This window comes from Nannobrachium achirus (genome assembly GCF_963921795.1).
Source record: "Nannobrachium achirus genome assembly, chromosome: 11".
NCBI lineage: Eukaryota > Metazoa > Chordata > Actinopteri > Myctophiformes > Myctophidae > Nannobrachium > Nannobrachium achirus.
In genome coordinates, this window is record NC_137820.1 from 44,109,565 (window position 1) to 44,134,763 (window position 25,199).

General features: G+C 42.7%; 3 protein-coding genes across 4 annotated transcripts in view; 1 reads left to right on the forward strand and 2 right to left on the reverse strand.

The window, feature by feature from the left end:
* The window catches only part of tbxas1 (thromboxane A synthase 1 (platelet)), a 133,383-nt gene extending 119,885 nt beyond the window's left edge, over positions 1-13,498 (forward strand). For both annotated transcript variants that reach the window (XM_080737763.1, XM_080737764.1), the window contains 4 exons: positions 10,800-10,888; positions 11,794-11,931; positions 12,729-12,891; positions 13,288-13,498. In XM_080737763.1, coding sequence (XP_080593889.1) covers positions 10,800-10,888; positions 11,794-11,931; positions 12,729-12,891; positions 13,288-13,404 — 507 coding nt within the window. In that variant the 3' untranslated portion in view covers positions 13,405-13,498. The remainder of the gene's footprint in view (positions 1-10,799; positions 10,889-11,793; positions 11,932-12,728; positions 12,892-13,287) is intronic.
* A 4,239-nt stretch (positions 13,499-17,737) lies between these two features.
* Positions 17,738-21,374, reverse strand: LOC308293999 (uncharacterized protein). The gene is made up of 3 exons (XM_080736690.1): positions 21,022-21,374; positions 19,770-19,952; positions 17,738-19,154 (listed from the first exon to the last, which is right to left on the reverse strand). Exons 1-3 carry the CDS (start codon positions 21,306-21,308, stop codon positions 18,266-18,268), a joined length of 1,359 nt encoding a protein of 452 aa, XP_080592816.1. The 5' UTR covers positions 21,309-21,374; the 3' UTR covers positions 17,738-18,265.
* Positions 21,375-21,805: 431 nt separating this feature from the next.
* LOC308294842 (nuclear factor 7, ovary-like) lies at positions 21,806-24,180 on the reverse strand. Its single transcript, XM_080737727.1, has one exon. It carries the CDS (start codon positions 23,997-23,999, stop codon positions 22,584-22,586), a length of 1,416 nt encoding a protein of 471 aa, XP_080593853.1. The 5' UTR covers positions 24,000-24,180; the 3' UTR covers positions 21,806-22,583.
* Between the last annotated feature and the right edge of the window lie 1,019 nt (positions 24,181-25,199).

Consider the following 25,199-nt stretch of genomic DNA (forward strand, 5'->3'; position numbering starts at 1 on the left):
GTGTGCATGCACTTTACCATTACTTTGCGCCTCCCGAGCACCCTTTGAATTCATTTTTTAAGAGGATAGGAGCTCAAAATGTGTCAATGTTTTCAGTTTTTTTTTCACCCCCCAAACACTTTACCCAGCACTGAATATTTCAGAAAAAGCAACTAGGACCATTCATTTATTATTCATTATTTATTATCCATGTCTATTACTGCGTCCGTCCCATTGGCGGGTCCCCAGATTGGACGCGTCTGTGAGGCCTGGTCATTGTGAAGACGTCAGCTGTATCCACTCACACAGTAATTGAAATGGTAATTCTGTGTCCGCGGGAAGAAGCCTCATGTTCGGCTAGGGATCCTAGGCATTGTCGATGGATAACGAACAGCTAGAGAATCAACCCGCGTGCGTGCGTGCGTGCGTGCGTGCGTGCGTACGTGCGTGCGCGTACATGTGTGTGTGTCACATGTTTGCAGGTTTAGGAGCATATCATTGTTGTCTGACAGAACCCGCTCTAAAAACCCCAGGACAAAGATCCACTCGTCCTAGACAATGTGTCCTCCTGGCCCCCAAACTGTGGAATAAACTCCCTGTCGCACTTAACAACAGACTCACTCCCTACCTTCCGCCGTGGCCTGAAGACTCACCTCTTCAGACTCCACCTAAGCACATGGCACTTACCGTAGCACTCGCCTACCCCCAATGACCATACATGAAAGCTAGATAGCATTTTTTTAGGTTTTATATAAAGGTTTTTACTAGGGCTGGGATGCGATTAAAATTTTTAATCTAATTAATTACAGGCTCTGTGATTAATTAATCGCAATTAATCGCATTTTAATTGCACAACGCTATTTGACCTGAGAAGCATTTTTTTCAAGTAAAACACATTTTGTTGTACGAGTGAATCAACGAGTGAGTATTTTAAATCAAAATTTCGCATCCACTGGGCCAAGCAAAGCGCTCTGATCTGCTACTTCTCCCTTTGCGTTTGTTGTCTCTTTTTGGTTGGTGCATCGCTATGATTGGTATGCCCGAAACTGAAGGTTCTGTGGTGCAAAAACTAAGTGCGATTAAAATGCGTTAATTTTTTTAATCGCGTTAATTTTCTGTAATTAATTAATCGCAATTAATCAGTTAAAGTCCCAGCCTTAGTTTTTACTGATTAGGTGCTCGTTCTACCTACGTTATTTTGTCTAGATTGATATTTCTATGCATTTGATGTATTGATGCATTACCTTGCTTATTGTAAGTCGCTCTGGATTAAGAGCGTCTGCTAAATGCCTAAATTGTAAATTAATTGTCTGGCAGAAACTACACATATCCAAATTCTAACTTTTTGTGTTTTTACTTTGCTTGTAAATGAATGTCCTATTTGATCACTATACACACATAAACATCACAAGTAGCACTTCTTCCAACAACGTGTTTCCAGCTTGTAGATTTGCTACTTTTGCTACTTTTTTTGTGACGCAGTAGTATGATCAAGGATAGGGCATTAACCCATTTAGGCCTAGAATTATTGAATGCTTTAGTGCCGCGCTGCGAGCTTGTAGATCTGCTATTTTTGAAAAAGTTGTGAAAATTTGTGCAAATCTTTGAATATGTATTTTCAAAGCGAACGTTTCTAACTCAAATTTTGCTTCAGGTTGGTCCCTGCTGGAAGTAAATATTTTGAGATGCGGGTCCGTGGCCAAATAAATATAATTTTGGGGGTCCTTCACATGAAAAGGTTTGAGCACCACTGACATAGTAGTCTCTCAAGAACAGACTAACTGAGCTCCAGTTAAGTGAAAAGGACCTTTTCTTTGACGATGGCTGGCCAGATTGCTGACATAGAAACACAGGTTTTTCAAAAAATCTTAGAAAAATTCAAAAGACACTTATAGAATCGGGTCAAAATTCTAATTTTCACGATTTTTCAATAGTTAAAGCATAAAATAATGATACACAATAATGCCGTTCAAACATGGAGATAAAAGGTTTCTGCCCGAATATCAACGATATATACTTAGTTACTTGTTCTTCAGTCCCTCTGGGGACAATGCTTTGTGTGTTCTTCCTCGGGGACACACACAGGGCCGCCCACTCGCCTGTTTGGCACATAAACGCTGATAGGCAAATGGTCTGTACTTGTATGTCGGCCAGGTAGCTTTGTGTTCTTTTTGCCATTCAAATCATTATCTTAATTGCTTTGCATTGTGGGGGCTGCAGAATGAGGGCTTAAGGTGTGTTGGCCCGGATAGTGAACCTGAACCACTCAACCACACTGACCAGAGGTTTACAATTACATGCTCTCTTCTGTGTCTCTCTCTGTCTCTCTGTCTGTCTGTCTGTCTGTCTGTCTCTCTCTCTCTGTCTGTCTGTCTGTCTCTCTCCCTCTCTCCCCCACCAGTCTGGCTTTTTGCCATATGATAAGAACACAATCAATCCCCCTTCCAAAACCTTCAGCAATTAGTCAAACTAATTAACAATTTGGCGGTCAGAATAATTGCCTCAAGTAGAACAGAGAGGCAGGCTGAATGTTGTATTTTTTTGTTCCGCAGTTCTTTCCTCTTGTGTGGGACTTGGTTTCGCAAGCGGCGGCGGAACGTAACTTTTAACCGCGCGTCTTTGTTATCGCACCGCCTTCAGATACCTGCAAGTTCTTCTGGCGTTGTGAGACGCGCTGCGTCACCGACACTGACAGCGCTGGAAAGACACTAAATAAATGACATGTACTAGTACTGTACTTGTACTTGTACTGATTTACAAGCTCGAAACTCGGCACTAAGTGTTGCGTTTTCGAGCTTGGATAATTTGGACATAATGAGGTTTCCACCCGACAGAGACAATATTTGTATGCTTTTCCCATTCATGTATCAAGTGACATTATTACTATAATCTCATTCAGTGACATTCTACTGCCCCCATCTATCACACAACAACACCAGAGGCAGCGCCACAGATCACGTTCAACCCAGAGTCACCTCAAAGAAAGGGTCAAACTCGTTCTTCTGCTATAACCACCAAAATGTGGAACGCCTTACCGAAGGCCTAAAAGGAGTGTGGATCCCTTGCATCTTTTAAAATCGCCCTGAAAAACCACTTACAGGTGGCAGCCGTTCGCAACTGGCAATAACAAACCTAGCGCAGCCTTTTTTACCTACTGTATATATATTTTTTGCACTGTTTCTTTTTTTTTTTTTTTCTTTCTTTCTTTTTCCTTGACTATATCTACTGCATAGTACTGTGTTCTATCCGTCTGTCATTCAATGTTATATGAGATACTTCAATGGTTTCCTGTGTAAGTAAGCCAAGTGCTTTCCTAGGATCTCTTTTTAGTTGACCTTGTACCAGTGAACTGTACCGTCATGAAACTGTACCTTTTCCTATGCAAACTTCTAATAAAGTCTTCAATCAATCTATCTATCTATCGATCGTATATATCAGTTATGGGTGTCCATGGCAACCTACAGTAGCTGAGAGGTGATGGGGCGATTGAGGATGTCTGTCTGTCTGTCTGCACCCCATGTCCCTCTAGTCTACACACTACAGGCCTCGCTCTCAATTCAAATACAGATAATAGAATGTAAATAAGGCAGGGTATACTGTAGCTACAGTTGGGGGGAAAGAAAGGCAAGGCAGGCATGCATCACCTGGGAAGGGGAGACGGCCGGGACAAAAGAGCTCTCAGACCCAGAGAAAGCACTCGCCACTCAGCCGACATGATTGTTTTCACCTTGTAAGGCCAATTCATGCTTCGAAGTGACCTTTGCTGCATGCATGCTGGTGTCGTTCGCGGCATAACAGCTGACCTACAAGCTCACAGAGTGAGCTTGTAGGTTGTATGTTTGCGGCGTGCGCGCGCGACAGGGCATAAACAAGGCTTAATTGGCTCGCCTTTATTTTCCTGAATCAAATTGGGGCTGCTGGGTAATGAATGGATAGAATGGGATTGGATCAGAAATAAGGACACACGGGCACTTAAGGAGGCTGACAAGAGATTGAGCTGCAAGCTGCAAGTCTTTCCTTTTTCCCCCCTTTCTCTTTTACAGACCGCTTTTAATGAATGTCATTTCACAGAGGAGAGAGGTTCATATTAACCCATTTAGGCCTAGTAATTATTGAATGCTTTAACCTGTGAAAAATAGCAGATATACAAGCTCACAGCGCGGCACCGAGTGCCGCGCTGCGAGCTTGTAGATCTGCTATTTTTGGAAAAAGTCGTGAAAATGTGTGCAAATCTTTGAATATGTATTTTCAAAGCGAACGTTTGTAACTCAGATTTTGCTTCTGGGGGGTCCCTGGAACTAAATAATTTGAGATGGGGGTCCGTGGCCAAATAAATATCAGTTTGGGGGTCCTTCACATGAAAAGGTTTGAGCACCACTGACATAGTAGTCTCTCAAGAACTGACTAACTGAGCTCCAGTTAGACGACGGCTGGCCAGATTGCTGACATAGAAACGTAGGTTTTTTTCAAAAAATCTTAGAAGGATTCAAAAGACACTTATAGAATCGGGTCAAAATTATAATTTTCACGACTTTTCAAAAATAGCAGATCTACAAGCTCGCAGCGCGGCACTCGGTGGCCGCGCTGTGAGCTTGTATATCTGCTATTTTTCAATAGTTAAAGCATAAAATAATGATACACACAATGTGTACCCGTTCTAAATGGGTTTTAAGCGGCACGACGGCTCCATAATGGGGCCCAGAGTTCTGTGGAGCGCTCCTTTGAACGTTCGCCAGGCATATTCAAATACATTTGTGTTGAAATCATTGTGTGATGATGTGGCTTTTTAGAGGCTATTTTGACGCGCTCTCATGTGGTTCGCGGCGTGTTTGTTTTTGAGGTGATGGCAGTTGAAGGCAGGGGTGTCAGAGACTTCGTTAGTTTTTTCCTCCACTGTGTCTCTCCGGCGCAATTACCAGACATCAAACCTCGGACAGGTTTTTTTTTTGCCTCTTGTCATTATTAGGACCTGTAATTATGCAGAGGGTTTGTCCTGTCAAAGGATACAGGAAGAGTGTGCACCTGAGAAGTCTGGGCAATCTCAATGTGAAATTGGCTTGGATTTTTGAAAGTGAAAAAGTTACATGAAATCGTCTGAAATAACCATTATATATTATGTATATGCCATAATGACTGGATATTCACTGGGGTTTTGTAGCAATTTGTAGCAAATATTGGGCCTTAAATGTCAGAGATACAAGGTTTCTGCCCGACTGCAACAAATGATACTAAACTTTGACACCCAGTGGCTTGAGGCTGTCTGAATAGGAGATTGGTGGGAGTGAGGGGAGGGCAGGGGAGGGAAGGGTGAGGGGCCTTTATCATGCTTCATTCCTGGCTCTCAGTGCCCTCTGGTGACCACCCCAGACCCCCGTCCTCCATGCCTCTCCAGATAGTCTCTCCATTAGTAGCTTAGTGCCGCTCCAGCTGCCTTTGTTATTCCTTGTCTGGACTGCGCGCTGTCTGGGGATGTAACGCTTATCAGACCTGAAATATTGTGCATTTCTGCTCCCTGGAGACTGAACCATGAATGCATCCGTGGCCTGCGTCCACATGCTTGTTTAAGGCGAAAATACATTGGGCCCCTATGGCATAAAAACGACTTATTTTCAAAAACCCTGAAGATCAAAATTCAATTTTCTCCCCAGAGCAAGCTGCATGGCAGGCTCTATTAGCTCAGTGGAAAAAAGATATCAGCGGCAGGAGACCCTGGTTCAAATCCGACGTAGAACAGGGAAGTTAAGTAGTGCAGTTTCAACTTCTTCTTCGGTCTATATCTATTTGTAAAAAGCCATATGTCCTGTGCACACTGCCAATAGGCCACAGAAGTAGTTTTTTTCCTTCCACATACAGTATGTTTTGTACTATATGTGGTGAATAAAAAACAAAATGCTGCTTCCCCACAGTTTATGTTTGGTTTTAAGGACAAAAAGCAGACCTTTCCCAGATGACCTGAGAAATCTGGATTCTGGATGGTTCACGATGATATCGCACCAGATCATAAATGTATTTTGGGCCTAAACCATTAAAGGTTTTATAGACCAACAGTAGTATTTTTAAATCAATTCTTTGACGCACAGGGAGCCAGACAGCCAGTGTAAGGATTTAAGAACTGCAGTGATATGCTCCACTTTCTTGGTTAGTGTGGACTCGAGCAGCAGCATTCTGAATCAACTGCAGTCGTCTGAATGATTTTTAGGGGAGACTTGTAAAGACACCGTTACAGTTCTCCCTGTAACGTAATAGATGACTGAGATCCACACGATTCCTTCTTTCTTTTCTATTTTTCCCCCTGGAAATCTCTCTCTCTGTTTTCACTTCTGTCTCTGTCTCTCTGAACACTTAGATAAAGGACATTTTACCACACTGCTTAGTTGACCGGGCTCCCCCAAGGCTCTATACTAGGTATGCCAGTATTTCCCTCTACACCAAATCTCCAGCGAAAATAGCTGATCTACTTGGATGTTTGCCCCAGAATGGGGACGCCAAGGTTAAGGCTAGGTAAACATGACTCTTTGACCAGAGTCCATCTGCTCCTCTCAGCACATAGTGTGTTTGTGTTTCATGTGAAGCATGTGTTGGTGTTTTCGTAGCCTGTACTTGTGAGAGGGAGTGTGTTTTTTTCCTCTGGTTTCTCGCTCCAGCGACCATGGGGAGCTCATTTGTTGGCTAAAGAGCTGACATGCACACAACACCACTAGACACGTAATCTGATGGACCTTCACACACCTCCTGTTGGTCTGTTCCCATGCCCTGTAGTGCCCAGTGATTCAGTTTGATTAAACCCCACACGTTGTTGACCAGAGTCTCTCAGGGCTCTCTAACAGTATACTAGTGTCTTCTCTGTTTTCACTCTACGTTAAATATCTTAGCTAATGGACAAGTTGCTTGTCGATCAGCCATTTTTCTTTATTTTTTTTATTAATCCCACGATTTTGTAACCCATTTTTTTCACCCAGTGTTAGTTGTCTAATGTAATCTTAGGCGCTACATTCCCTCTGCCAACCTGGGGAGAACAACAGACTGACCTAATGCTTCCTATGCATGAGGAGTCCAAGCTGCTTCTTTTCAAATGACAGGGGGGAGTTTCCCCGGTTGAACGTAGTACGTGGAAGGAACACGTTATTCCAACCAGTTCCATTCCCCTCCATCAGGCAGTATAGAGACAAGCATTACTGCATGTCTTTTGTGAGGGTACCTACCCAAGGAGACACAGGGAGAACACGCAAACTCCACACAGAATGGCCCTTTTGCCAACCCCACCTAGGGTATGGGCACTGTTGACGCAGAGGAGAGAACACGTCCCCAGTGCTTACAACGTCCCCAGCAGGAATCGAACCCAGGACCTTCTAGCTGTGAGGCGACAACGATACCGACCAACTACCCCCCCCCCCCCCCACACACACACACACACACATGCGCGCCTGTGTGTGCGACTGTGCGCACGCATGCATGCACGTATATGCCACATTCCCATGCTGCCGACTTGTAGAGTCAGCTTTGTTTAGCGCCCCCAAAGGACTCGGGATAAGTGATTGTCATTGAATCTGCATAATTAGGACACCGTGTCATCGGAATACAAATGCACCCGACCGCACGGCTGATCCGCCGTCTCCCCTTTAATTAACAATGGGATCCCATAGTGTTGTGACTTCCATGTGGCCAGTCTGTGACATCAGTGGTGACAGTGGTTCTTCTTAACCACTTGATCTCAAACCCACCACCAATGACTTAGTTATTAGTAAATAGATAGGTTCCATATTTAAAACAAAGTACAGTATCTATTCTACAGGAAGGTCATGTTTTCTATCAGTTTGTCTGGACAAATATGTCTGGACGAATATGGCCTATATGCGTTAGGCAATGGTTTCTGTTGTATGTGACGTAAGACCCAGATCTCGATCAGCAAGAGAGAGATGGAGGGAGAGAGAGAGCAATAACCCGGCCATGCTGGCTACCGAAACCTGAACCCGCTGATCGGCGACAGGTCGTGTTCTGCTTGTGTAAAAACCAGTGCATTAATGGAACATGTCTGTTTCCCTGAGGCAGTCAGTGCTCAGTGTGTGCCAGAGGGTCTCTTTGTTAAAAGGCCAGACCAGAAGGGTCTGAAGAGAAGGGTGCAGAGGAGCTGTATCTCGTTGCTGTCAGGCAGAAACCTCTTATCTCCATATTTTAACGTTGTTTTGTTTTTTCGTAAATTAACAACCTACTCGATCATACGACAGCATCACACAAAAGTATAACAACTAACAACTGTTTTTGCTTCGGAAGGGCCACAAGGTGGGCAGCCTTTGAAAACCGGTCGACGACAGTCAGGACAACATTCATGCCATCAGAGAATTTCAAAAAATTCTTCCAAGGAAAGGGAAGGCAATATGTCATGAACACCATCAAGATCACCGTCAATCACCGGCAAAGAAGCCAGTTCCTGACTGACTCGATCTAGTTGCAACATGAGCGCTTCTCTGCGTTTAAGGACCGCGAGTCTGGTCTCAAGGTCATTGATCAAAGCTTGGTGCTCACCAAGAGCATCCCGGGCCTTCACACGCGAAGAGGAATAGCGGAAGGAAGGAGAGCAGGAAGGCGAAGCTTCCGGCCCCGAATCAATCCTGGGTCCTGTTCCTTCCGTCTTGATCGGTGTGACGGTAGCTTCAACCTTGGACTCCGACAGGAATTTCCGGTCCTGAACCAATCCAGAATCCGGCCCCTCCGTCTTGATAGGAGCGTCAATCCTGGATTCCGTCCCCTCTGTCTTGATTTGAGTACCGGAAGTTGGTCCTGTTACTGAGTCAGAAGCTAAACTCTTTAAGAAAGCCATCATAGGTCGCTGCGGATAATCCAGAGTTCGGTTATTCTGTTAAGGTTTAGTTCTGGTATAGTAATCCACAGGTGCAACCTTGGTTGCTGAGGTTTAGAGCTAAATTAGATATAGCTCAACTCTTTCCCAGTTGGTTAGTATCTTGGTCCAAGATAACTTCTTAGAAGGTAATTACAATTATATTATAAGCAAATACAAACAATAACCGAACTGGAAACTAATTCAAGATAACTCCCTTAAATAGGAAGTGAATGATGAAAGGATGACGTGGGCAAGACGTCACTCCTGACAGCAGCGTTATGAGCTTGTAGATCTGCTACTTTCGCTCTTTTTGAATTTGAACCCTGAAAAGTAACACGTTTTTTGGACATAATGAGGTTTCCACCCAACAGAGACGATCTGCTGAAGCAGAGAGAGTGGCAGGGCCTCTTAGCGCTCATTAGGGACACGTCAGTCCCCTCTGGGACTGCGTGGCGTGCCACCCCGATGAGGAGTGACAGCAGGGGGCCAGCTGCCAGACAGTAGGGCTGCCACCGTCCTCGTGTATCACGCACGCACGCACGCACGCACGCACACACACACACACACACACACACACCCCAAGGATAGGCGCCACAGTGTGGCAGCGAGTGGCTTGGCCCCGCTGCTGACCTTCAAGCTCTCTGAGCTCCCGTCTCCTATGCAAAGCATATCACCATCCATTTGCTGCTCACACAGCATTATGGTCCTGAGTGTTAACTTAACCCTGAAAGGGTCAGGTCAGGGTCAGAGTTAAACTAAAACCCTTTTACTGTAGACCTGAAAATTACCTAAATATGTCTTCTAAATCCTAATGGTTTTCTGAAAAACGTTTCTTTATCTGTGGTGCTCAAAGTTTTTAATGTCAATGACCCATAGAGTTACAGTATATGTATGGCCGCAGACCCCCAAAAATCAATGTGTAAGTTATAAAGAATTTAAGTGTGAACATAGTAGTTACACCTGTTGACCTAAACTCAAATCCATACCCGGTTCCTTTACAATAACTAATCATGGTGGCACACAAAATATCTGGGTGTTTGGCTGGAATTATCAATCATGTTCTAAAAAAGACTTTGGAATACATCCAGAAACTGCTTTTCACTTAGTGTCCGTAAGAAACTGGCTTTGCAATTAATACCTCCACTGTTTGATTATTGTGATGTGGTTTATCAAAATGCTTTGAAATCAGACCATGTTCTACTCAATCTGGGAACCCATCGTCAAAGAAAGAGCGACACCTATCGGTCTGTCTAGCGACTCTGAGGCTGTCTTGAGAGATTATGTTCTACACAGCATACAAAAGACTCTGCAGATGTGTTAGTGTGGTTGCCGTAACAGGGCAACCAGACTATACTGCTTGGGGGAGAACCTCAATGGAAATAAGTTTTAGGACTTTATTGTGTTAATCTGCAAACTGCTGTAACCATGTGTTTTTTTTATTGCATTTCAAATGAATTTAATCAAACATTATTTGAAGTGCTGTGGTATGATGAAAATATGACAGTAACAGTCAACAAAATTATTTAAATCTTTCTGTATGTTGAATTTAAGTTTTGTATTATTGTGGTGCTGTATTTTTACTTCCACATGAGAGCATGTGTACCATTTTAACAGGAGAGGGATTCTTAAGATGTTGATGATGGATGAATATTATGGTGCGTTGCTGCTCTCTACGGGCAATGAGTGGAAGTGCAACATGTGTCCTGAATGGCAGACCATAATGCACATATTTCTACCACCAGGGTTTTTTATAGTTAACTAAAACAAAATAACAAAAACTAGATGTGAAAAGAAAAACATTTTAGGTAAACAAGAAATACATAAAAAAAAAGATGACATATTGTGTGTATTTATGACATATTTGGGGTGAATATACTACCCTTTTTACTTCTCATCCCTGACAAATACCCTAATATTTTATTATATTAACAACTAAACATAAATAATGTGGTTTGTTTTGTTGTTTTCCATTGTGTTGCAGGATTCACCAGACTACACCAATATCCATGAGCTGAAGTATTTAGACATGGTTATATCTGAAGCCCTACGTCTCTACCCTCCTGGATTCAGGTAAGAGGATTGATTGATTGATTGAAAACTTTATCAACAGTTTGCAAAAAAGAGCATAACAACACAAAAAGTGCTGAGGGCTTGTGTGGATTGTGGATTGTTCATATTATCTTTCCTCCACCCTTTGCCATACTCATATAGAAAACCTTTATATTTTCTGCATATCATTGCTGTCAGGCCGAAACCCCTTACAGTATCTCCATATTTTAACCTGTGTTTTTTCGTAAATTAACTCCCTACTTGATCATACTACAGTGTCACACAAAATCATCTAAAGTAGAAGAGCCACAATTTGAGCTTGTAGATCTGATACTTTTGATGCTTTTGAAACATGAAAAGCAACAGTTTGGGACATGTGAGGTTTCCACCCGACAGAGACGATATTTTTTGCTCCCTCAGCCTGCAGAAGGATCTTAAAACTTATTTACCCGGTGGACTCTTTTTGAATTTAAACGCATCGTGAAGTCTATGGCAGTGGTTCTCAACCTTTTTCAGGCCGTGACCCCCAAAATAATCATATTTGAACTGGGGACCCCCTCATCCTGATAACACAGTTTTATTTTGAAAGTAGCAGATCTATATGCTCACGTTGTGAGGCGTTATGAGCATGTAGATCGTCTATTTTCACAATTTCTGCCTCTAATATTTGACAGTTTGGCCAATGTTCAATTTGTCATTTTAGAGGTTTTAAAAAATGTGCATATACCCTCTATACACTTAAACCTTATGTTGTTTTTTTTTACTGTTGAGTGAGAAAACAATGTTGCACATTAAGTTAATCATCTGGGGACCCCCAAAAATCATTTGGGGACCCCCCTGGGGGTCCCGACCCACAGCTAAAGTTGAGAACATGCAGCATGCAGGGACATGTTTTATTGAGGGGTGTGTGCTGTCCTGTCCTGCAGGTATGCACGGGACATTGACCAGGACTGTGTGATCAACGGTCAGTTCCTTCCTAAAGGAGTCACTCTGGAGATCCCAGCAGGCTTCCTCCACCACGACCCAGAGCACTGGCCAGAGCCTGAGCGCTTCATCCCTGAGAGGTGGGACGCCATCATGACATAGATACACTGAAAATACTTTGTTTGTTACTTTGTCCTCGGATGTGTTTGAATGTATCCCACATACAAACGTTCTTTATATAATAATATAACTATTCAAATATCCACACATATTCCATTTGTGGTGCCAGTCAAATTCCATGAAGAGAGCTGCATTTTATATGTCAATTGTACTGTGGAATAGTATTCCAAGTGATATTCACCACACCAAAGAAAAGGCCTGTTTTAAAAGGAAACTTAATTGTACTGTGGAATAGTATTCCAAGTGATATTCACCACACCAAAGAAAAGGCCTGTTTTAAATGGAAACTTGGACTTCATATAATTTACACTCAAAACATGCAACACTCAAAACATGCAACATCTTTCTTACATACCAGATTGATAGTTACTTGTTCTATCTATTGCATCCCCATTGATATCTCTTTCTATGTGACACTTGACTTTGTAAAATGTCTTATTTGTTGTTTTTAGTCTTTTTTCCCCCTTCTTTTCTTTGTGATGGTAATATTTTCTATTCTTAAACCAGGTAAGCATCTGTGTCATTTTAGATTTTTGCATTGGCTATTAAAAAATAGCAGGTCTCACAGTGCGCCACTTTGTGCCATGCTGTGTCCTTTTACAACTGCTATTTTTGAACATTTTTGAAAAGTGTGAGAACTACCGATTTAGAAGGCATTTGTAGAATCAGCCTCAGGACCCCAGGAAGACAGCTAATGGGGATCTGCATAAATAAACAGATAAACAAACAATGGCGTGTGTGTGTTTTTGCTCCCCAGGTTCACGGCCGAGGCCAGGGCTAGCCGGCATCCGTTTGTGTACCTGCCGTTCGGGGCTGGCCCCCGTAGCTGTGTTGGGATGAGGCTGGCCCAGCTGGAGATGAAGATGGCTCTGGTGCACGTGTTCCACACCTTCAACGTCGCGACCTGCTCTGAGACAGCGGTGAGTCTTAAAGTCATTACACACCGGCGAATTAGCGATGCGACGCGAATAAGCAACCCGAAATGCAAAATATTCAGCCTTTTTTCTATACACACCTACCGCGACGCGATTCATGCGAATATACGTATAAAATTCGCCAAATTGAATAAAGTGATCTGTGGTGCGAATTGTTTGGGGCTGGCATCACACAAAACTCACATCACAGCAGAGAAGCCAGGGTTCCCCAGCAGCAGCCAAGCAGTCGCAGTTAGCAGCAGCCAGTGCTGTAACGCAACTACTGTACTACATTTACTTGAGTACTGTACTGTACTTATAGGTATTTTTTTACTACTCCAATTTCCAGTACTTTTCCTATGCTTAAGATTACAATTGTTCCTATGGTGTTCCTTTGCACAGGATCCTCTGCCACTGAAGTCTTTCACCACTCTGGGACCTAAGAATGGCATATTTGTGAAAATCACCAAAAGAGACGCTGCAGCAGAAACCCAAGTGAATCCTCCACCAGAAGACTAGAGACTGTCCTCCTTAAGACACAGTGATCTAAATCACTCAATGTTTCGGCCGGGGGCCTCCAGGAGTCCCAAATGGACTGTTGCGGGTCTGTAACTATTGAGTGTACAAATGGAACCAAATGGAGCCTTGCGGGTCTATTTGGTTCCATTTGTACACTCTCAGAGTTATGTTAACACTGAGGATGCTCCAGTGTGGATTGGCGTCCCAGAGGAAACAAAGGGGGGGGGAAATTAAATTATCTCAAATGGGGGTCCTTGGTCTAATGCATATCATACTGGGGGTACTTGGTTTAAGTGCTTCAGATGGTAGGAGGACAATTCTAGCCAGACTAATATCACTGTGTGTGGAACCTGCATTTCCAAGGGACAGATACAAAAAAATGCCTCTGGTTATAAACCCACCCCATATTTGCATACTGGGCTGATGGGTGCCCCACAACTTCGGGGCAACGAAACCCAATCACAACCGGGTGGTGCCAGCAGAGGGCTCTCTTTCTTTCTTCTTTATTTTATTTGCACTGATTCGTCTGTTGCACTTGGCCAGTGAACCAAGTGCAACAGAGTTAAATATTATTCCAACTCTGCAGTATCGCTGTTGGCGTTGCCTCAAGGTCATCTTTCTAATCAGGCTGGAGAGAGGTTACAACGCCCACAGTGGTGGAGGAAGTACTCACATTATTAACATTTCTTTTTATCTAGCAATACCTCAATACAAAAAACAAAAAAAAAACGATGATACAAGTCAAAGGCCTGTATTCAAAATGTGACAGCAACGTTTTCGAATAGCCTAAGTATAATAAAACAATGCTTAAGTGGTTAATAAATATTTTGTATTATAAATATTGTCAAATAATTGTAGTGGAGAAGAACCCCCCCCAGCTGACTGCTGATGGTGTTACTGATCACCAATAGGAAGGACGGGATGAATTGCTGCTATGATTAGAACACCACTGACCTCCTATAGTATCATATTGATCACATTGCTTTGCTATTGATTTTCGTCGCTGTCGACTGGGAACCTTGTATGTCCAAAACCGTTACTTTTCAGGAACTGGAAAAAAGAACATGCGTTCCAATAGTTATTATTTAGCCACAAGCTCTTATTAATACATTTCATTGGCTAAATATTTATAAAACTCTCACACAGACGTAATCATTTTCATTTTCTAAAATAGCACAAATAGCAGATTCACGCGTGCCGTGTTGTGAGCTTGTGTCGTGTGACAATGTAATTAGTATGATGAAGTAGGGCATTAAATTACAAAAAATATAACTTGAAATATGGAGAATTTGGACTACAAGGTTTCTGCCCGACAGCGACGATGTGTGTATTATCATATTGATCACATTGTTGCTGTGGTATTTCATGTTTTTATAGAATCATATTGATCACATGTTGTGGTGGTATTGAACACAACAACACAAATGACAATATGAGGAGTTACTTTTTTAGATTGTAAAGAAATATAAACTTGATTTGTTGATTCATTCATGTTTCTCTGAAATACATGTTGATATTTCATTGCTATTTCAATGCATTCAGGGAGAATTCATGCTTTCATTGAAAAACTTGAATTAAAAATAACCACATGGTGGTTATATGGCAGTCTCGTGTTTATTACTTCACATTTTTGTTAACAAAACTCTACTGTACAGTAGTAACACACTGCTTCATTGGCCTGTGTATATTTCTGTTTATGGATCCAGTGACAAAATGTGGTTGGCAAGATGACAAATTTTAAAAGTCATACACCATAATTTTTTTGTCTTGTTGGTTTTGTGTCATTTCTACAACTAGAAGCTCGGCCGCCCGAAGGTCGACTAGCCGAGCTAGTCGGCGGCCTGGAGCTAGTCGGCGAGCTGGCCAACTCGTGAACAATGTAAATAGGGAATGAATGCCCCGCCCTTAATGCAAACCCCATTATACCTGTTGTCATAGGATCCGTTTTGACCATCTGTTTGCGTGTGTCCATTTATGAGATATCTGTCTGTCTACGTCCATTTTATGCCCATATATGGAGATCTCTGTAAGACCTGTTTTGACCATCTGTTTGCCTGTGTCCATTTATGCCCATATATGGAGTTATCTGTCTGTCTGCGTCCATTTTATGCCCATATATGGAGATCTCTGTAGGACCCGTATTGACCATCTGTTTGCCTGTGTCCATTTATGCTCATATATGGAGATATCTGTATCTGTCTGTCTGCATCCATTTTATGCCCATATATGGAGATCTCTGTATCTGTTTGTCTGTGTCCCTTTATGCCCATTATGGAGATCTCTGTATCTGTCTGTGCCTCCGACTGTGTTGCAGACGCAGTGCCGGTTCCCCCTTTAATGCAAACCCCATTATACCTGTTGTCATAGGACCCATTTTGACTATCTGTTTGCCTGTGTCCATTTATGCCCATACATGGAGATCTATGCAGACACAGTGCCGGTACCGGAATACCCTGATGTCAGACATCAGAATCCGAACCTTTCGTGCTGCTTCCAGAAAATCGCGTATCGGGTCGGGTCGAGGCCGGGCACTGCACTACCTGCTGCGGCGGGAAACGCGCGTGCCAAATTTGAAATAGGGAATGAATGCCCCACCCTTTAATGAAAACCATATTATACCCGTTGTCATAGGACCCGTTTTGAACATCTGTTTACCTTTGTCCACTTATGCCCATATATGGAGATCTCTGCAGATACAGTACCGGTTCCGGAAAACTCTGATGTCAGACATCAGCTCCGGATATCGGGCATCCATTTTATGCCCATATATGGAGATCTCTGTGAATGCCCTACCCTTTAATGCAAGCCCCATTATACCTGTTGTCATAAGAGCCGTACGTAACCATGACATTTTTTGTTGACTCATGTGACGTACGTGATGTCAGAGCCTTTTATGAAGTGATGTCACAATGAGTCAGCGCTTGCGCCGGTTTCCTCAGAAACAGCCTGATGTCAACAATCATCTCCGCATACGGAGATTCTGAACGTTTCGCGCGGGTTCGGAAAAAACGCACATCGGTCGGGTCGAGGCACTGCACTCCGCGCCGCGACGGGGAACGCACGTGCCGAATCTGAAGCCGGTGGGACGAATGGTTCTCGAGATACGTGGGGCACATACATACATACATACTCACAGAGATTTCTTGCATTTATTGTAAGATGACGATTACAGAATGTGCCATAAAATGTTCAAATGGTGTACCACATAGCCTATTTGGAGAAAATGACCAGTTGTCATTTTCTGCAAATACTTTAGGAAAATATCAGTAATAAACAAATACTTTTTATGTTTTACTCACACACTACCATAAATATGAACCATTACTAGTACAGTAGCATTTCTTGTGTGTAGCTTTTAATTTCAAAGAGCCTCCAAAAGGTTTTTGGGTTCTTTGTGATGCTCTCTTGACTCTTGATCTACCTTTTGGGCACACCTGGCCTACAATATACCTTTGGTCACTTTTGAAGAAAAAAAACTATGCCTTTATAACCACTGAGTGGCGCTGTTGGACAGTGAGTTTCACTCAGTTTTATAATAATACCAGCAGATACAATATTACAGTATCACTATCAACTGATACTGTATAGGCCTACTAAGAGAAACTCTAAATATAGCCTACTATAGCATCTAAATATTTAATGAAAGAACTGTAGGGTGAGACCTTAGCTGAATTAGAGTCACTAGAAGAGTGGATGGCAGTGTTCACACCAACTATAAAAATATATAGTTATAGTTATCGTGTCCAGTGGGAATGGCATTTAAACTACAATTCTCACATTAGTCAAATAGCACATAACATGAGAATGAATGCTCTTAGAATTGAACACTTGAACAGGATACAATACCATGTAATTTCATTTTCTAATACTTATAATATAGTTTAATAGGTTTTCAGTGCTTCTCAGAGAATGATTGCAAAGTTATGCAATCAGCTCTGTAAATAAGTGCCAAAGTTAATGCAATAATGTCAAACAAAACAAGACCCAGTCACTGCCAAAGGTACAAAATCATTTTGTGCACACACACACAACCCGTGTTACAAGCACAAATTGTCTGTTGGGATATTCTTCACAAGTGGTTTAACATTTAAGTGGTTTGTGCTTGTAACTAACTTGTAAAATATGTCTTAAACCATAACGCCCCACTTCTGGGCAGGTTATAATAGAAAAACATTCAGGAAATGGCCAGCCAAGGAAGGAAGGAGGGAAGCAGGGGGCCAAGTACAGATCCTTGGGGAACCCTCTATCAATGAATTACAGTAGGGTTTAAGTGATTATGTCTACTTTGGTATCATTTGAAAAATGCAATTAACGGATAGTGGGCACATTTTCTTTTAATATGTTTTTTACAGCACAATAGTCAGTGGAAAAAAATTATATACACAAGATTGATCCAGTATGTACAGTACAACTATTACAGTGTCCAGTATTGAGTCTCTGGATAACTGTGTACAGGGCTAGGCAATAAACAGAAAACATATTTAAACCGATATTTATAGCCAATAAATAACTTCATTTCTCAACTTTGTTTTCAGTGACCCCAAGTTTGATGTGCATTAGTAAAATCCTCAGTGATAATTTAACTTTAAGATTTGTACAAATGGGAACCAGAGTTACAGACCTGTAAGGGTGCATGTGGTTCTTAACAAACAATCATGTAGCTGGGGACCCTTGGAACCTCCTTAAAGACCCCCACCCCAGACGCCATGTTGAGAACCAGTGGTGTAGAGGGAAAAAAAGGAACAGACAAAGTATTTAGGGGTTTAAGTGCTTAAAAGAAACTTTGTGATGCCAGATGAAATAACGCAAATAGATGAGTGAGAGCGTGATTACATTCATGGGTGAGTGAGGGTCGACTACCTTAAACATAGTCATTCAGCCAAGCTACAGCAGTGGCTGGTGAGTTGAAGTACTCCGTGAACTTCTCTCTCACAGAGAGAGCCTCTTGACTGGCACAATGGCTCCCAACCATTCCAACCGGGCGGAGAGCCTCTGCAGTCTCCACCGGAGTCACATGGGCTGCTGTGTCCTGCTGGTCCCGCCTCAGGAAGTTGTGGAGCACGGTGGTGGCTCTCACTATCTTCTCCGCGGTGGCAGGGCTCACCTCCATCACCCTGTGGTACACTCTGAACTGCGAGGCCAGTGTGCTGAAGGCGCTCTCCGCGACCCCCCGCGCGCGGGACAGGTGGTAGTTGAAGACCCGCTGAGAGTCCACGTGAAGGGGTTGTCCGGGGAACGGACAAAGCACGTTCCGTTGCAGAGGAAGTGCTTCGTTGGCCGCAAAAGCGTAGGGAACGGGTCCCAGGTGCTCGGCGGTTTGGATCGGCGAATCGTCAGGAAGGTCCAGCGTTCCTTCGTGCAGAGCCTTTCCAAACTCAGAGGCAGAGAGAATGTCACCGTCACTGTTGCCCCCAAACGCCCCCACGTCCACCCTACGGAACAGGCCATGAGCGTCCACCACGGCCAGGAGGACGGTTGAAAATTGTTCCTTCTTTGATTTGGAATGCGGGGGCGCCCTTATGACCACGTGCTTGGCCTCTAATGCACCCACGCAGTGAGGAAAGTCCCAACGTTGGCCAAACTCGTCAGCTATTGCTTTCCACTCGTGCTTCTTCGGCGCGGGCATGAACTCCTCAACCAAGCTGTTCCAGATGGCATCCGCCACATCTGTCAAAATGCCAACCATGGTGGATTTGCCCACCCGGAAGTTTTTAGAGATGGACGAATAGGAATCACCGGTGGCGAGTTTTCTGTAAGACGGGTCAAATAAAAAACAGTTGTCATGTTAAGACATGAGCTGAACTGACATGTAAAAAGTAGTTGGTACAGTACCGGTATATAGTTATTGAAACCTAGCACCCCTATTCTGGAGGTGAACATTCTGCCCTCATTACCTTTTTAAATGTCAGCAGGGCCAGAGATTAAAAACAAAACACTATAAAAATATGAAACATATCATAATGTACTGATAAACAATAAGTTTCACAAGAAATCACTTGAAATTTTGAAAACATTCCAAGAAGTTCTAGAAGTTTTAAGTGATCAATTTCTTTTGTGAATCCACCATGTGTATTCTTACCTGTGAATGTTTTTGCCTTATTTGACAATTCTACCTGCCGTTGTGCTGCTACTTTTTGCACCATACAGTATGTCTAACCTCATGTACAGTACTTCTTCCACCACTGCTGGACAACCATTGAAGGACCCCCACTTTGGTATGCATTAGTGTCACAGACCCAGAATTACAGACCCATAAGGGTCCATTTGGTGTCTAGTAACTACCTATCAATCATATAGCTGCGGGTGGAGATCCCCCTGGAACAACCCCCATCGAGGATCCCCACTTTGAGAACTATGTGAGTTACCGTAAACAGATGGCGAGCCTCTCGGCCGGTTCGATGGCTTCGCGCCAGCACGTGTCTCGTCGGTAGATGTCTGCTGAGATCTTGTCCAGCAGCAGGTCAAACTGCCGCACGCTGAGCGTGAAGTCGGCCATGAAGCGCTCCTCGTCCTGACGCAGCTCCAGAAGGTACTCTCCCAGCTGCTTCCTGGTAGGGGGAGAACGCAACAACACTTAATTAAACTATATCCATGTAGTCATTTATTGTAAAAGATATAGTAATAATAATCAACAACAATTTACAATCTAGGCATGTAGCAGACGCTCTTATCCAGACTAGCGATTTTTACAGTCAAGTGCGAGATAAAAATAATAAGCAGAGTAGGGAGAGTGGGGTAAGATGACCTTAAGATGAACACTTAAAGCTATGATATCATGCCCCGTTTACTTAAGTCTTCCTTGAAACAAGGCAAAATGAGACAGCAGTATTATCTAAACTTGTTGTTTTGTGTGTTGTATGTGTTTGGTTAGTTTCCAGTCCCCCCGGTTGTAACTGACAGTGTGACTGAGTTCTTTTTGTCCAAGTCTAGTCTCCTTAAGTCCTTTGTCTTGTCCTATGTTTTTCTCTTGTCTCTTTCTTTTGTCTTGCTGCGGACTGCGCAGCCAGTGTCGGCCTGTGTAATACATTGATCTAAACACCTGTCATTATTTCTTCTATCAATTAAAATCATGAGTAAGAAAACAGAGCCCTGCAATAAAATGTAGGGAAAATAACAGACATGTTCATAAAATAATAGATCAACAATTAGCTCCTCATTTATTTAAATCAATAGAATGATTGCTCTGAGAGCCAGTGGTGTAAAGTATTTAAGTACATTTACTTAAGTACTGTACAATTTTGAGGTATTTGTACTTTACTTGAGTATTTCCACTTTCCAATACTTTTACTTCTACTCCACACATTTCGGATCCAAATATTGTACTTTGAATCCACTACATTTAATTGAAAACTTTAGAACCACTTCGGCCTTATTGAAAATCTATTTTCAAAAGATTTTCGTACATTTGAAAACTTGAAATGGAACATTCAGTCTAATGAGTACTTTTACTTTTGGTACTAAGTACATTTTGATATCAATACATATGTAGTAATTTACATTTTGAATTCTGGACTTTTACTTGTAACAGAGCATTTCTATTTTGCAGTATTGATAATTTTACTAAAAACGTCATGTGAGAGTACTTTATCCACCACTGGCTATGCGAACCATGGATACCTGGTTTTGAGGAACGGTGTCACCCACACCCTCTTCCTTTGCTTCTGGTCCTGGTCAGCGACACTCTCAACCTTCTGGCCTTCTTCTTGTTCTTCTTTTTGTTGTGGTTTTTGGGGACGAGGTCTTCTAGGAGGAGGAGAAGCTGAAGGAGAATAAGCAGGAGGAGGAGGATGGTTGTTGTTGTAGTGGGAAACAACAACACGTGAGCTCCACAGCCTCCGTCTCCGTCTCCTCCTCATCAACAACAGCAACGCCAGCATCTTCCTCTGCTCTAAAGTAACAAACATTCTGCAAACGATGATGTTTGACTATTCTTCTTGTATTGAAATTAGAGGCAGGCAGGCTAGCGAGCAACCATCCTGACTGCGAAGTGCGAACCCTACGGACCAACTACAAACATGGAGGTGTAAATAAACTACAACCCACAGAGACGGATTTCCGTGTGCGTCACTCACAGCTCCTCCTTTTTCTTCCTCTTTTCTTCTTGGTACCATTACATTGCTTTGAGGTGCATACCGCCACCGGTATTGATATGGATTACATAATAACAACGACAATAGCTATAACACAATATTAACAATAATGATTGAAAAGTTAAAAGGGAAAAAGGACATGCCCAATATTTTAATATTTCAACACTTGAAAATGAACAAAAAATATCAACTGCAAATGTTGACAAACAACTGCAGATGGATTGATTGAATTCAAGGTTCAATGTTTTACTTTATTGTTAAATCTTGTGTACAGGCACATAAGAGTAAAACGTATTTTGTTTTGGCTTCCTTCAGACAATGCAGCAGCATATAAAATAGCAATAGCAGAATAAAGAGACACAGGAGATTTCTAGGAAAAAGGGGAAAAAAAAGCAATGAGAATACTTTATTGAAATGTAAACAGCACATGGTAGCATACACAGTCAGACATTAAAGGGTTTGTATTGTAAATCACACCGGTGTGATGTCATCTCGGTATTTCCACACAACTCCTCTAAGGTATATTAATGACATAGTTCAATATTGAAAATGGGTTTTTCACAGCTTCTTTCAAAGATGAAGCAGACATATAGCCTACTTCACCAACAATTGTTTAAATACATTTAATTGTAATTATTCTGTAACCTAAATAATGCTAATATATTACTGGGTAATAACATCATATATTTTTAATACCCATAAGATATTTTACAATAGAGTGTATTTTTCACAGTAGATTTTTACTTTTCTCACTTTTAGAATACACGATTAAGGTCCGCACACAACGATTCAAGAGAGACTGATGGAGAGAGATAGAGATTGAGAGAGAGAATAAAAAAGTAGTAGATTGTGTTATCATATCATTCAAACAAGTCATATGTGTACTTAACTAATAAGAGCTTATTTAAAGTCATCCGTGCTGGTGGTATTAGAAATAAGGATGGCTGGTGGTGGTGCTGGAGTGTTTGTGGATGAGGGGCCAACATTTTATCATCCCCCTGTCCATTCATTGTCTGGCCTGCTTGTTCAGTTTCTTTATGATTGATTGACAATGAAGTCAATCATCATCATCATCGTCATCATGTCTAACTATACCAGAGTTACAGAGACCTTCCTTGGTAACATCTTCAGAGGGAGAGTATGATAAGTGATAATGTAGGGAAAGAGAGTGTCAATGAAAGTGTGTGTGAAAGTGTGTATGTGTGTGTTGGTGTCAGGATCAGAGAATGTCAGCTTTCCTTCATTCCAGTCCAGCTGGACTCTGATCCTCTGGGGTTTCTGCTCCACTGAGAGGTCGGCGTCTGACCCTGTTGTGGAGTATGCCGTGTATTTACCTTGACGTAAAGATATTCTCCAGAATTGACCCAGTCTGTTTCCCTTTCTCTGAAAAGCCTCTGACAACACGCCTAGTATCCAGTACGTGTTGTCTCCCACCTCAACGTCCCAGAGGTGAGTCCCTGAGTTAAAGCCCTCGGAACCCAGGACACAGGGACAGCAGTCAAACCTCTCTGGGTTGTCAGGAAGCTGCTGTCTTTCTCCACGTCTCACACTGGTCAGATCAGGAGACATGACATATTCTGGATGGGCAGTGTTGGGGTCCAGAATGACAGGAGTGTAGGAGACAATGTCCTTCATCTTGACCCAGACTATGAAGGCCAGGTTGCCCAGGTGTTTGGTCACGTCTATCATTGCTCCTGAGACCGGCTGTGGGTCCTGCACTGTGAGCTGGACTCTTTCCACTGTGGTCTTGTAGTTCTGCAGGAATGGGATGTGTTCAGCTCTCAGCTCCTCCTCTATGGCTGCGATTGTGTTGGAAAGGGTTGATATGTCTCTGTTCAGACTCTCAATCTTTTCCTTCATCATCTGACTCTTCTGCTGCTCTTCCTCCCTCAGCGCAGCAACGCTGGCCTCCTCTTCCTTTAGTAGAAACTGATGAAGCTTCCTAAACTGTTCCTTCATGTGCATCTCTGCGCGCCAGGCCTGGACCTTAATGTGTGCTGCTGTTTGATCACAATATGCTTTAACTTTATTAAAGACCTTCAGCTTGTCCTGTAAATCCTTATGCGATTTCTGGACTTCCTGCTTGTGGTCCAGAGCAGCTTCCTCGATGGGTCTGAATGTGTGACTGCTGTGTTTCTTAGACTCTCGACACACAACACACACTGGCTGTTGATCTTCCTGACAGAAGAGTTTGAGCTTCTCAGCGTGCCGACTGCAGAGAGCCTCAGACCCTCTTGAAGTTCTCTGATGTTTTGAAGCTCTCTGATGTCTCTCCTTACAGGGTGGACGGCCCTTTGGATGAATTTTCTTACAAACTGGACATTCCCTCATTTTCTTCTCTCTCCACCATTCCTGCAGGCAGGTTTTACAGAAGCTGTGGCTACATGACAGTTCAACAGGATCTTTAAAGATATCATGACACACAGGACAGCAAAAATCCTCTTCTGAAGGAGACGACGTAGAAGTCATTTTGTCCTCGAGTGAAGCTACAAACACTCTGCTCATTGCAGGAAACCAGTCAGTCAGTTAGCCGTGGTAACACGCCCTCCTCTAGAATACTTCCTGAAGTTTACTTTCACTTTGAATCTTGTTATGTTGTTAAATTCCATTCTGCTGACAGTCAGCAGCAGCCGGTTCAAGTGGTCGGTGTCCTTATTCCCTCCTGTAGCTGTGGAAAAACAAGTCTGTCCACCCTGTTGAGCTATGATCATCCCCATTGAGCAATATAATATTGTCCCTCAGTGGGTTGTTTGTTGTCTGATGGTAACTCTTATCGTTGTGGATGAGTCTGGAACTGGTTGGCTGGGGGTGGAACTTTGGCATACCAGACCTGTTCTCTCTCTCTCTCTCTCTCTCTCTCTCTCTCACACACACACACACACACACACACACACACACACACACACACACACACACACACACACACACACACACACACACACACACACACACACACACACACACACACACACACACACACACACACACACACACACACACACACACACACACACAACTAGCATTACTTGTGAGGACTTGAACATTTTAGGATGGCCACAATAGCCCTAAAGCCGAAAATAGTCAATCACCTTTTACCCCCCAGAATTTCTACAAGCTCACAACACGCTTGTTGTTATCACACAGCTTGGCTATTTTCACCAGCACACAGCTAATTACAAAACAGGTATCCAACTCCAACCCTTAACCCTAAACCTAACCCCAATCTGAACAACATTTTCCTGAATTGTAAAACAAACTAAAACATATTTTATTTAAAACAATAAAACTATAAATTTCTCTTGAGGACAAGGAAAATGGTCCTCACATTGTCCTTTCCTCAAAATCTACTATAAGTATAGTAAAGTACACACACAAGTTAAACCCTCTCTCCCCCCCCCCACTATACACACACACACACACACACACACACACACACACACACACACACACACACACACACACACACACACACACACACACACACACACACACACACACACACACACACACACACACACACACACACACACACAGCCTCAGTTCCTCTTAAAGGAACAGTACTGTGTATACATACAACCATTTCCTGAATGTACCACAGCACCCAGGATCTTTCATTACAAATACCCTAATCTAGGAACCCCTTCAGTTATTATTTAATCTTTTTTGAGAGATTACAAATACACACACATGTATGAGTGAGTGTGT

Bases quoted from the DNA above. Each gene is read 5' to 3' on its own strand.
- LOC308293999 (XM_080736690.1), bottom strand. From the start codon at position 21,308: ATGTTTGTTACTTTAGAGCAGAGGAAGATGCTGGCGTTGCTGTTGTTG. The intron at 19,953-21,021 runs GTATCCATGGTT...TCCCCCTACCAG, and splicing joins ACACCGTTCCTCAAAACCAG to GAAGCAGCTGGGAGAGTACC. The intron at 19,155-19,769 runs GTAACTCACATA...CCCGTCTTACAG, and splicing joins AGGCTCGCCATCTGTTTACG to AAAACTCGCCACCGGTGATT.
- LOC308294842 (XM_080737727.1), bottom strand. From the start codon at position 23,999: ATGAGCAGAGTGTTTGTAGCTTCACTCGAGGACAAAATGACTTCTACG.